This window comes from Pleurodeles waltl, chromosome 7 (genome assembly GCF_031143425.1).
Source record: "Pleurodeles waltl isolate 20211129_DDA chromosome 7, aPleWal1.hap1.20221129, whole genome shotgun sequence".
In the NCBI taxonomy this organism is placed as follows: Eukaryota; Metazoa; Chordata; class Amphibia; order Caudata; family Salamandridae; genus Pleurodeles; species Pleurodeles waltl.
In genome coordinates this window covers 397,639,427-397,653,195 of record NC_090446.1, presented here as the reverse complement: position 1 = coordinate 397,653,195, position 13,769 = coordinate 397,639,427, and the positions used below count along the sequence as shown (strand labels likewise).

Below are 13,769 nucleotides of genomic sequence, written 5' to 3'. Positions count from 1 at the left end.
TGACTTTCTTGGCACCAGAGGTCCATTCCCACTCAAGTCGTGACAGCAGGTGCAGTGGTCTCGTCAGGTGTCAGGTCTTCGGGGTTCCTGAGGCTGAAGAGTACTCTCTTTAAACACAGCTAGGAGAGGGAGGGGGTGGGCGGTCTGCTGCCCACTGGAGTCTTTTTGGAAGGCAGGCAGTCCTCCCAGGTTGCTGGAGGCTCTGCTGCAGGACAAGCGGTCTTCTAATGCAGAGTTCGTCGAGGAGTGCAGACAGGCAGGCAGGCCCGGTTGGGTTGCCCCGGCTTTTTGCCTGTTATCAGTATGCTTTGACTGTTTTCACTGGAATCCTGCTAACCAAGACCCCAATGATTGTGTTCTCCCTCTAAATTTGGTTGCTTAGGACTTCACACCCCACAATTGGCATACTGGTGCCCCCTTGTAAGTCCCCAGAATATGGTGCTTCGGTACCCAGATCACTAAAGGTACCACAGGTTCCCCATGGGTTGCAGCATGCATTGTGCCCATGCAAAATGTGTCTGCAGGCCTGGTATTGCAGCCTGTGTTAAAAGGTGCATGCACCCTTTCACCACAGGTCACTGCACCAGGTCACTATTACTCACCCCTATGTTAGGTCCTCCTAGCCCAGAGGGCAGGGTGCAGGTCCTTGTGTGTGGGGACACCCCTGCATGAGCAGAGGTGCCCCTATAGACACTAGCTCCATTACACTGGACTATAAGTGCGGGGAAGCCATTTTAACCGTGTACAGAACACAGGTCACTGTGGTCACTTGTGTCCAGCTACATAATGGTAACGCCGAACCTGAGCATGTTTGGTATCAAGCATGTCCGAACCTGCTGCCAGTACTGGTATACTCTGAAGGGCACATTTGCTGCCCTCCATGCATAAACCAGTCTACACCGGTTCAGGGATCTCCAGTCATGGCTCTGGCACGAAACTGGACAATGGAAAGGTGAGTGACCACTCCCCTGTCCATCACTACCCTAGAGGTGGTGCCCACAGCTTTTTCAGGGGGCTCCTGGGTTCTGCCATCTTGAATCCAAGGTTGGCAGGGACCTCTGGGAGCATCCGAGTGGCCAGGTCAGGCAGGTGACGTCAGAGCCCCCTCCTGATAGGTGGTCACCTGACTAGGTGACCAATCCCCCCCCCCCTTTCTGGGCTTTTTAGGGTCTCTCGCGTGAGCGAGTCCTCAGTCAGCTTGCAAGGTTACAGCAGGACTCCTCTGCAGCCTTTACTTCGACATCTAGCCACTGGAACTGCGACTGTACCCATCCAGGAACCGACAATCTGCATCCGCAACAAAGACTCTGCTTGCAACATTGTTTCCGCAGCGCCTTCCAGCTTCTGCAAGATTTCCCCGGCTGTGCATCCTCTGAGGGCTGCAAGACTTCAGTCTGCACAAGAAGGAAGAAGGAATTTCCCTTGGAATTAAGTAGTCACTCCCCTGCATGAACAGGCACGAACTTCAACAAAGAGCAGCTGCACGGATCTCCTCTTATCATGAGTTGCGTGGATCCTGCATCACAGGTGGTGGTCCGGTGCAGTCCTCTTAGTCCTCTCTGCCAGCGGTACACTTTTGGTGGAGGTAAGCCCTTGCCTGCCAACACAGGACAGTACACCCCGTAAACAGTCTTTTGCAGTTACTAAGGCTGGTTTGAGTCCTCCTGGACCTTGCTGGTCCCCGGCAGCTCCATTGTTTCTTCACCGCAACGTCTGCCTTTGACAAGGCTTGTTGGTGGCTTTTGCACACCACTGCCAAACTGCAATCTTCAATCCAGCATGGACGTTGACTGCATCTTCCAGGAACTCTTCACCTGCTGCAGGGCTGCATTCCTGACCGTCTTCGTCTTACTGTCGAACGATTCCTGCATCCACAGCTGGGTGGGTAGTAGCTCCTACTCCTCCTGGACTCTCATGTGACTTTTGGACTTGGTCCCCTTCTTCCATAGGTCTTCCTCTTCAGGAATCCACCGCTGGTTTCTTGCAGTCTTGTCTGGGTGTTAGATTTTCTTCTTTTCCTTTCTTTTGGGTAGTTTGGGGAAAATCCAGTAACTTACTCCTTTCTTCCTGGTCGCTATGGGGGCACTGTGGTACTTAACTTTGGGGTTTTCTAGTGCCCCTAGGTCCCCTGTACACATTCAACTAAGCTAGGTAGGGATCCCTGTGTTCGCATTCCGTTTTTGTTTTGTATATGGTTTGGGCTCCCCTTAGGTCACTATTGTCTAATTGCATTTGCACTGTGTTCTATCACTTTCTATGCCTATTGCTGATAACTAGTGTATATATTTAGTGTGTTACTTGCCTCCTATAGGAGGGTTGCATCTAGTACTTTTTGGTATTGTGTCACCAAAATAAAGTACCTTTATTTTTTAACACAGTGTTTTCTTTCATGTGGGTAAGTGCTGTGGGACTATAGTGGTATTGCATGAGTTTCACACGACTCCTAGATAAGCCTTGGATGCTCATCCACAGCTACCTCTAAAGAGCCTGGAATCTAGACAGTGCCTAGACCACACTAAGAGAGGATACCTGGTGTAAGTACCTTAGGAACCCACCACACACCAGGCCAGCTTCCTAAACACTGTGGTTCTTTCATGTTTGAGAGTGCCCTGTGACTATAATGGTATTGCATAAGCTTTGCATGTCTCTTAGATAAGTCTTGGCTGCTCATCCACAGCTACCTCTAGAGAGCCCTGGCTTCCTACACACTGCCTACAGTTTACTAACAGAGGATACCTGGACCTGGTATAAGGTGAAAACACCATTGTGTCCACCACACACCAGGCTAGCTTCCTACAGTGTGGGTTTATTGAGCTGAGAAGTTAGATACCAAACTTCCCAGTCTTCTGTGAAGCCATCATGGAGCTGTGGGGTTCGTAATGACTAACTCCCAGCCCATGTACTCAATATGGCCACACTGCACTTACAATGTCTAAGAATGGGCTTAGACACTGAAGAGGAATATTGCTCATGAAGCTATGCCCTCACCAGTGGTATAGTGCACCCTGCCTTAGGGCTGTGAAGCTTGCTAGAGGGGTGACTTACCTACACCATAGGCAGTGGTTTGTGGGCATGGCACCCTGAGAGGGATGCCATGTCAACTTTACCTTTTCCTCCCTATCAACACACCATCTGCAATGCAGTGTGCATGTGCTTGGTGAGTGAGGTCTTAGGGTGGCACAATATATTTTGCAGCCTTTAGGGAACCCCCTCTGTTCAAAGGCCCTTGGCAGCACTGGTACCTTTTACAAGGTTCTTATCTGAGGGCCAGAGGTGCACCAATTGTGAAAACAATGGTACAGTTTTAGGTCAAGAACATGGGCGTTTGGGTATGGTTAGCAGGATTACAGGGCACACTCAGTCAAGTTAGCATCAAATATCAGGCAAGGTTGGGGAGGATTACTGCAACAAGGGGCCAGTACACTGTCCCCTTCTTTTTCAGGTTCCTCACATCCTCCACCTGCTTCCTTTGACTTCAATGAGAGTTTTGAAGCCACTTCACCCATATGTACCTGGGCTCTCTGGTGTAGGTACTCAGGTCTTCTGGGTATTCACCGGTGGGGGCACTCTCCAACCTCCTTGTGCCCAACTGGTTTCCTCGGATTCAACTAGTAAGGGGCCTGAATCCATTAAAATATGATCACAACGGTTCTGTGTTAACCTATGGGACACCCAGCTCAATAACTCTGCACCCGTGGAATTACAGTTACCTCTGCTGTTTTCTTACTCCCCCAGCCCCTGAGATTCCAACACACTTACCGTGGTAGGGCACCTCCATTCTTATACCAGTTCCTTAGTATATGGTTTGGTCCCTTCAAACGGCCTCATGTATTGCTATGCTATTTGTTTTTAAGTATATATTTTGCGTGTTGATATCTCCAAGAAGAGATGCTAGTACTGCCTTAGTGTTGTAATGAAGAATACTTTATTTTGGCCAAACCCGGCGTGGTTCTTTCTTGTGAAGTTACTGACTGACTATTGTGGTACTGTAAGTTCTTACACTCCTCCTAGATAAGCTTTAGCTGCTCACATACAGCTATCCCTAGAGAGGTTTTGCTATCTGGACACGTAAACACTCACTAAGTTGCCTGGACTCAGTACAGGGTGCCACACCATCAGTGTGCAACATAAATTGAGCCAGCCTCCTACATTTGCTTTTGGATATTGTGCACTTTGATTTGTGTTCGTCCTTCAACTTGAGTTATTTCCCTCTAATATGCTTTTCTCGCTGTGGGGTTTAAGTAAGTCTTGGTGCAGTTTGAGTATGGCCCACAATGCACTCAAGGTGGTCCCAAGGGGAAGGTGATTTTAATTTATTTCTCGCGGAGCAGCGAAAGTCACCTCTCAAGCAGTGATAAGAACCCTCTTTCGTTGCTGGCTGTAGGAAGTTGGCTCTGTATGTACTATTTCAAAGTAAGGAATAGTATGCACAGAGTCCAAGGGTTCCCCTTAGAGGTAAGATAGTGGCAAAAAGAGATAATACTAATGCTCTATTTTGTGGTAGTGTGGTCGAGCAGTAGGCTTATCAAAGGAGTAGTGTTAAGCATTTGTTGTACATACACACAGGCAATAAATGAGGAACACACACTCCGACAAATCCAGCCAATAGGTTTTGTTATAGAAAAATATATTTTCTTAGTTTATTTTAAGAACCACAGGTTCAAATTTTACATGTAATATCTCATTTGAAAGGTATTGCAGGTAAGTACTTAAGGAACTTTGAATCATTTCATTAGCATGTATACTTTTTACATAAAACACAAATAGCTGTTTTAAAAGTGGACAGTGCAATTTTCACAGTTCCTGGGGAAGGTAAAGTAATGTTAGTTTTAACAGGTAAGTAAGTCACTTACAGGTTTCAGTTTTGGGTCCAAGGTAGCCCACCGTTGGGGGTTCAGAGCAACCCCAAAGTTATCACACCAGCAGTTCAGGGCCGGTCAGGTGCAAAGGTCAAAGAGGTGCCCAAACCACATAGGCTTCAATGGAGAGAAGGGGGTGCCCCGGTTCCAGTCTGCCAGCAGGTAAGTACCCGCGTCTTCGGAGGGCAGACCAGGGGGGTTTTGTAGGGCACCGGGGGAGGACACAAGTCAGCACAAAAAGTACACCCTCAGCAGCGCGGGGGCGGCCGGGTGCAGTGTGCAAACACGCGTCGGGTTTTCAATGGATTTCAATGAGAGATCAAGGGATCTCTTCAGCGTTGCATGCAGGCAAGGGGGGGCTCCTCTGGGTAGCCACCACCTGGGCAAGGGAGAGGGCCTCCTGGGGGTCACTCCTGCACAGAAGTTCCGTTCCTTCAGGTGCTGGGGGCTGCGGGTGCAGGGTCTTTTCCAGCCGTCGGGAAATAGAGTTCAGACAGTCGCGGTCAGGGGGAGCCTCGGGATTCCCTCTGCAGGCGTCGCTGTGGGGGCTCAGGGGGGACAACTTTGGTTACTCACAGTCTCGGAGTCGACGGAGGGTCCTCCCTGAGGTGTTGGTTCTCCACCAGTCGAGTCGGGGTCGCCGGGTGCAGTGTTGCAAGTCTCACGCTTCTTGCGGGGAGTTGCAGGGGTCTTTAAATCTGCTCCTTGAAACAAAGTAGCAGTTCTTTTGGAGCAGTGCCGCTGTCCTCTGGAGTTTCTTGTCTTTCTTGAAGCAGGGCAGTCCTCAGAGGATTCAGAGGTCGCTGGTCCCTTGGAAAGCGTCGCTGGAGCAGGTTTCTTTGGAAGGCAGGAGACAGGCCGGTAAGTCTGGGGCCAAAGCAGTTGGTGTCTTCTGTTCTTCCTCTGCAGGGGTTTTTCAGCTCAGCAGTCTTCTTGTAGTTTCAGGAATCTGTTTTCCTAGGTTCAGGGAAGCCCTTAAATACTAAATTTAAGGGCGTGTTTAGGTCTGGGGGGTTAGTAGCCAATGGCTACTAGCCCTGAGGGTGAGTACACCCTCTTTGTGCCTCCTCCCAAGGGGAGGGGGTCACATCCCTAATCCTATTGGGGGAATCCTCCATCTGCAAGATGGAGGATTTCTAAAAGTTAGAGTCACTTCAGCTCAGGACACCTTAGGGGCTGTCCTGACTGGCCAGGGACTCCTTGTTCTCATTATTTTGTCCGGCCTTGCCGCCAAAAGTGGGGGCCGTGGCCGGAGGGGGCGGGCAACTCCACTAGCTGGGGTGTCCTGCGGTGCTGGCACAAAGGGGTGAGCCTTTGAGGCTCACCGCCAGGTGTGACAGCTCCTGCCTGGGGGAGGTGTTAGCATCTCCACCCAGTGCAGGCTTTGTTACTGGCCTCAGAGTGACAAAGGCACTCTCCCCATGGGGCCAGCAACATGTCTCTAGTGTGGCAGGCTGCTGGAACCAGTCATCCTACACTGATAGTCAGTTAAGGTTTCAGGGGGCACCTCTAAGGTGCCCTCTGGGGTGTATTTTACAATAAAATGTACACTGGCATCAGTGTGCATTTATTGTGCTGAGAAGTTTGATACCAAACTTCCCAGTTTTCAGTGTAGCCATTATGGTGCTGAGGGGTTTGTGCATGACAGACTCCCAGACCATATACTCTTATGGCTACCCTGCACTTACAATGTCTAAGGTTTGGCTTAGACACTGTAGGGGCACAGTGCTCATGCACTGGTGCCCTCACCTATGGTATAGTGCACCCTGCCTTAGGGCTGTAAGGCCTGCTAGAGGGGTGTCTTACCTATACTGCATAGGCAGTGAGAGGCTGGCATGGCACCCTGAGGGGAGTGCCATGTCGACTTACTCATTTTGTTCTCACTAGCACACACAAGCTGGTAAGCAGTGTGTCTGTGATGAGTGAGGGGTCTCCAGGGTGGCATAAGACATGCTGCAGCCCTTAGAGACCTTCCCTGGCATCAGGGCCCTTGGTACCAGAGGTACCAGTTACAAGGGACTTACCTGGATGCCAGGGTGTGCCAATTGTGGATACAAAAGTACAGGTTAGGGAAAGAACACTGGTGCTGGGGCCTGGTTAGCAGGCCTCAGCACACTTTCAATTCAAAACATAGCATCAGCAAAGGCAAAAAGGGGGTAACCATGCCAAGGAGGCATTTCCTTACACTGGCCAAGTGAGTAGCTGCACCTATCTGCTGTGCACACTGTCAGATGGAGGTGTCACCACTGATGGACATCCTCCAGTCTCTTTTCAGTAACTCCACATTCCAGAACTGTGTTTAAGTGAGACTATTACACGCAGTCTAGTGATCAACGAGCAGTGGGTTACGGAAACAAGCCTAATTTTTCTTGCCTCTCTGTCTTTGCCTTTGTCCACAAGGAACAATAAACTGGAGGCCTAATACTCAGGATTTTACCTTCCTTTGACACTAAAAGTTTACTTATTTCTTGATTTAGTGCCTTTACCGATTCTTAATTGGCTTCTTTTTTTAAGGACACAAATGAATCCCTAATGTAGCATTTAGTAGGCTGATTTTTTTTTTTCCAAGGTTTCCGTTTTCTATTGAAAAGTTTTATATACACAGGCATTAAACGTGCTCAGGAATCCCGAGCATAGGCAGAACTGTGCAAAATCGAGAGACTGGTTTAAGTGTGAAAGATCGATCAAAAACAATGCCATCAAGGGCAGTAAAGAACCGAAGAATTGTAAAGAACTTAAACCAACAGGGAGCAGCGGCATATACGTCGGAATCAGACCTCAGAGACAATTCAACAAAGAACTTGATGTTAATGAGCAGTATCACTGAGAGAAGGAGTCACGACCTTGTGACATGAAAGACTCCATCGAAGAAAAACAACTTACCCAACTCCAGAACAAACACTAAATGGCAGGATAATACAGATCATGTGTATCGACAGCCACATATGCCACTAAACTCATAATTATAACATTTATTGGTTCAGGTGAAGAAAAAAAATGTGCAGGCCAAAACAAATTTAAAAACCAGGTCATACTCTTGGGTTGTGAAGGTGAACTGCATCCTGGTCCTTCTGGGACTGTGTACGGTTGGGGGCATTGATAGAATAAATAGGTACTCGGTCTGTGTAGCCTCACCAGGTCTTGTGGCAACATGAAATGATGCCGATGCATGATACAGTTAACACGTTTTACCTGGTCAGTATACTAGAGTGATCTTGCTCCTTTACTTCTGGACAACCTCAGTCAGTCATGATAACCTTCTACAATTAAGTAGGCTTCTCCTTACAATTGCAGCTCTGCTCATTGTGCAGGTAAAATCTCCACTACACTCTTCACAAAAGCAAGATATTATTGTACACTTCTCTGAATTAGGCCCACTCTGAAGTAACAGTAGCAAACTAACAGGTACACTCCACGTAAAACGTATTGTTGTCTAATCGGGGTCTAGACCATTTTATTCTGGGCTACTTTTTTGACAGTTTTCTGTACCTGACCTTTTCGGCTGACCTCTGACTCGCTTAGACATCATTAAAAACTGCTTGGGCCTTCACATGCTGTTTTTTTGGTTTTTTTTTTGCGGCGGCCCCCTAGTTGGTACCGGTGAAGCCAATAGAGGGTCCAAGAATCACCAGGGTCATTCCCAGAAGGGGAAATCTGAGACTGAATGTCAGAGGACAGGGGCACCAGTAGAAACACAAACTGAGTCTCAAACACACCCATAGGTCCCAGAGGCACACTGGAGGGGAATCACAACCTGTCTATATAGCACCACAGTGGCAATGAAGAATTGAGCAAGTTCGATTCCAGGAATTACCAGATAGAAACGGATCTATACCACATCTGGCAAAGGCAGTAGGATCCAAAATAGGCCCAGCAGCAGACACCAAAGTCAGTGGCGCTGCTGGAATGAGTTCATGCGGTGGAGTGATTTCAACAAGCTCTGGCTTTAACATGGACTCCACTGGAGGAAATGTGTAAAAAGTGACCTACCTTTTAGTGATGTCTAGGGGTGTTGTCCTCTTACTGTGTTTCCTCTTCTCTTTGAGGATCTCAATGGCAGTGAATATTACTACTTTAAGGCTGACCTTACGGTGAGACAAGAACTATGTTCATCACAAGACAATAAAAATCTGACCTTGCGATCTTTGATGGCTTTGGTGTGCATGGGCTGCACGTGTCACACTAATACCAGTTTGCTTCAGTCCCAGGAAAACGATGTGTGGCTCAGAAATAGACAAATGTCCACTATAGGACCAACATGGTTTGAGTCCAGTTTTATATTGTTAGAAGATACCCAACACAGCACCTACAAATTTGGAAATGTTTTTAAGCACAATACGAAAATGTGAAAAAGAAATCATGAGAGCAGCTCAGGATCAGAAGGTTTAGGGTGTGTGGGGGGTCCATTGGTGCATCACTACATGACTCCATTGACATCACAACTGCACCATTTCCAGTTTAGTGATGGAGCCAGACCACCTACTGCACAGCAGAGCTAGGAAAAGTTTCAAGATCCAGCCTGGAGATTTTCATGAAGCACGGAATCTGTTGATTAATTTGTCATTCAGAAGCACCAGTTCAACTTTCTTCATTATTAAAAAAAAAATAATTAAAAGGAGTGTTTTCTGTCTCATCAAATGCAATTTATAATGAGTTCTCTTCATTGGTTGACTCAAAAATAAACTATGATGCACACCAAAATATATATATATATATATATAAATACTCACAGTTATGAATCCATATCCTTTGGAACGCCCAGTTTCACTATCCATCATTAACTGGATGCTTTCAATCTGAAAATAATTTGAAACAAATCAAAATGCTACTAATAGTCTGACAATTCCTTAGGCAAAAACAACAACTGCCCTAATTAAGAATATTGATAATGTAAAAATATAAAAGAAGATAACAAGAATTATAAACTGCAGTTACAAATATGAACAAGTGTAAAGAAATGGCTCCCTGTTGCAGTTACCCCCCACTTTTTGCCTGATACTGATGCTGACTTGACTGAGAAGTGTTCTGGGACCCTGCTAACCAGGCTTCAGCACCAGTGTTCTTTCACTTAAAATGTACCATTGTCTCCACAATTGGCACAACCCTGGCATCCAGGTAAGTCCCTTGTAACTGGCATCCCTGGTACCAAGGGCCCTGATGCCAGGGAAGGTCTCTAAGGGCTGCAGCATGTCTTAGGCCACCCTAGGGACCACTTTGACCTCTGCACCTGACCGGCCCTGAGCTGCTGGTGTGGTAACTTTGGGGTTGCTCTGAACCCCCAACGGTGGGCTACATTGGACCCAAACTTGAACCCCGTAGGTGGTTTACTTACCTGCAAAAACTAACAAAGACTTACCTCCCCCAGGAACTGTTGAAAATTGCACTGTCTTGTTTTAAAATAGCTATATGTCATTCATGTGAAAACTGTATATGCTATTTTGCTAATTCAAAGTTCCTAAAGTACCTACCTGAAATACCTTTCATTTGAAGTATTATGTGTAAATCTTGAACCTGTGGTTCTTAAAATAAACTAAGAAAATATATTTTTCTATAAAAAAAACCTACAGGCCTGGAATTGTCTGAGTGTGTGTTCCTCATTTATTGCCGGTGTGTGTACAACAAATGCTTAACACTACTCCTTTGATAAGCCTACTGCTCGACCACACTACCACAAAATAGAGCATTAGAATTCTCTTTTTGCCACTATCTTACCTCTAAGGGGAACCCTTGGACTCTGTGCATACTATTCCTTACTTTGAAATAGTGCATACAGAGCCAACTTCCTACAACAAGTTTATCTGTTATTTCACTATGTGAAAGGTACTAAAGAAATTTTAATCCCAGGATAAACTTTAGAATCCCTATCAGCTTAATATGTAATTCATAACTGTGGATTATTGTGCATATGTTACTTAGCTATTTTTAATTATTAATTTTTATAAATATCTTGTTTCTTATCACAAGATTCATGGGCACAGCGTACCCACCCAACGAAACATTTTTAAAAAGGAAAATGTTACTTACCCAGAACGCATCCTTTGTGGCATGTAGTGCTGTAGATTTACATGCTTTGCTTATTCCTGTCATCTAGTGTTGGGTCCGGAAGTGTGCAAGTAGTTTCTCTTGGAAAAAGTCTTTCAAGTCATGAGGCTGAGTGACTCCTCAGTCTAACAATGCAGTTGATGCCCACGCACAATACCACGGTCTTCCCGCAGGTGGGTGTGAAAGGAGTGTAGCGGAAGAGTAAGTAGAGATATTCATGCAAATAAGAACGTAAATGAATTGCACTAGCCACAGGTATCTGGGGAGGAGGGTGGGCGCATGTGAATCTACAGTACTATATTCCATGAACAGATGCTTACTGGGTTAGTTAACATTTTCAGTTTGATGGCATGTGTAGCTGTAGGTACACATGCTGTGCATAGACGTAAGCATTGCCCGCCAAAAGAAGTGTCTAACCTCTGGGTGTTGTAGTTGTATGGAAAAGAGTGAATGGCACTGCCTGACAAAAATTGGTTTGTTGGCGTGCTGAAACATCCACACATTAGTGTTCAGTAAAGGTGTGTGTATAGACCATGCAGCTCCTTCACAAATATCGGCTAGAGGTACAAGCCATTTAAGCCCCTATTTTGCAAATAGGATGTGCAAATAGAACCCTGGTGTTACAATGCCCCAGGGCACTCCGGCTAGTCGAGATAACAACCCTCCCCCTCAAACCGGACACAGCCCCCACTTTTGGCGGCAATCCCCAAGGAGATAATGAGAAAAACAAGGAGTCACTAACCTCCAGCCAGAACAGCCGCTATGGTGTCCTGAGCTGAAGTGACCCCTTTCCTTAGAAAATCCTCCATCTTGCTTTGGAGGATTTCCCCAGTAGAATTAGGGATGTGCCCCCCTTCCCCAAAAGGGAGGAGGCACAAAAGGTGTAGCCACCCTCAGGTACAGTAGCCATTGGCTACTGCCCTACAGCCCTAAACACACCCCTAAATGTAATATTTAGTGGCAACCCTACACCCAGAAAACCAGATTCCTGACGACCTGAACAAGGACTGCTGACTTGAAAGCCCTGCAGAGAAGATCGAGACGACAACGGACTTGGCCCCAGCCCTACCGGCCTGTCTCCAGACTCAAAGAACCTGCACAGCGACGCATCCAGTGGGACCAGCGACCTCTGCCGACTCAGAGGACTGCCCTGCAACCCAAAGGACCAAGAAACTCCAGGGGACAGCGGCTCTGGTAAACAACCAAGAAGAAACCATCTTTAAACAAGCTGCAGGAGTTTAGAAACCAGTCTAAGGTGTGGTAGCAGCATGGGATGCCGGGAAAACCAAAGAAGACTGGTAGGAGCAATACTGTGAGTCCTCTAAGGAGCCCTCGGACTGCATGGAATCATACAACCAATACTGGCAACAATATTGATGTACGATTCTGACATGTTTGATGTCCAGGTTTGGAGTTACCATTATGTAGCTGGATATAGATGGTGACCTGTGTCCAGTACAGAGGTAAAATGGCTTCCCTGAACTTGCACAGACCAGTGCAATGTTACTGGAGTTTGTAGGGGCACCTCTGCTCATGCAGGGGAGCCCTCACACACAGGGACCTGCACCCTGGCCTCTGGGCTTAGAGGGCCTACCATAGCAGTGACTTACAGCAACCTGGTGCAGTGACCTGCGGCGAAAGGGTGCATGCACCTTTTCACCCAGGCTTTAATGGCAGTCTGCAGACATTTTGCATGGGCTCCCATGGGTGGCACAATACATGCAGCAACCAATGGGGAACCCCTGGTATCCCAATCCCCTGGGTACCTAAGTATCATTGTAGGGAAATGCCTCCTTGGCATGGTTACCCCCTGACATTTTGCCTTTGCTGATGCTAAGTTATGACTTGAAAGTGTGCTGGGACCCTGTAAACCAGGACCCAGCACCGTTTTTCTTTCCCCAAACTGAACCTTTGTCTCCACAATTGGCACAACTCTGGCACGGCACCCAGGTAAGTCCCTTGTAACTGGTACCAAGGGCCCTGATGCCAGGGAAGGTCTCTAAGGGCTGCAGCATGTTTTATGCCACCCTGGAGACCCCTCACTCAGCACAGACACACTGCTTGCCAGCTTGTGTGTGCTGGTGAGAACAAAACGAGTAAGTCGACATGGCACTCCCCTCAGGGTGCCATGCCAGCCTCTCACTGCCTATTCAGGTATAGATAAGTCACCCCTCTAGTAGGCCTTACAGCCCTAAGGCAGGGTGCACTATACCATAGGTGAGGGCACCAGTGCATGAGCACTGTGCCCCTACAGTGTCTAAGCAATACCTTAGACATTGTAAGTGCAGGGTAGCCATAAGAGTATATGGTCTGGGAGTCTGTTTTACACGAACTCCACAGCACCATAATGGCTACACTGAAAACTGGGAAGTTTGGTATCAAACTTCTCAGCACAATAAATGCACACTGATGCCAGTGTACATTTTATTGTAAAATACACCACAGAGGGCACCTTAGAGGTGCCCCCTGAAACCTTAACCGACTATCTGTGTAGGCTGACTGGTTCCAGCAGCCTGCCACAACCGAGACATGTTGCTGGCCCCATGGGGAGAGTGCCTTTGTCACTCTGAGGCCAGTAACAAAGCCTGCACTGGGTGGAGATGCTAACACCTCCCCCAGGCAGGAGCTGTAACACCTGGCGGTGAGCCTCAAAGGCTCACCCCTTTGTCACAGCACCGCAGGACACTCCAGCTAGTGGAGTTGCCCGCCCCCACCAGCCACGGCCCCCACTTTTGGCGGCAAGACCGGAGGAAACAAAGAAAACAACAAGGAGTTGTCACTGGCCAGTCAGGACAGCCCCTAAGGTGTCCTGAGCTGAAGTGACTAACTTTTAGAAATCCTCCATCTTGCAGATGGAGGATCACTCTC

At 47.5% G+C, this 13,769-nt stretch overlaps 1 protein-coding gene across 6 annotated transcripts in view; it reads right to left on the bottom strand.

The window, feature by feature from the left end:
* The window catches only part of RBM39 (RNA binding motif protein 39), a 561,368-nt gene that overhangs the window by 367,268 nt on the left and 180,331 nt on the right, over positions 1-13,769 (bottom strand). For all 6 annotated transcript variants that reach the window (XM_069243868.1, XM_069243870.1, XM_069243869.1 and 3 more), the window contains one exon: positions 9,590-9,655. In XM_069243868.1, the coding sequence (XP_069099969.1) occupies positions 9,590-9,655 (66 nt within the window). The remainder of the gene's footprint in view (positions 1-9,589; positions 9,656-13,769) is intronic.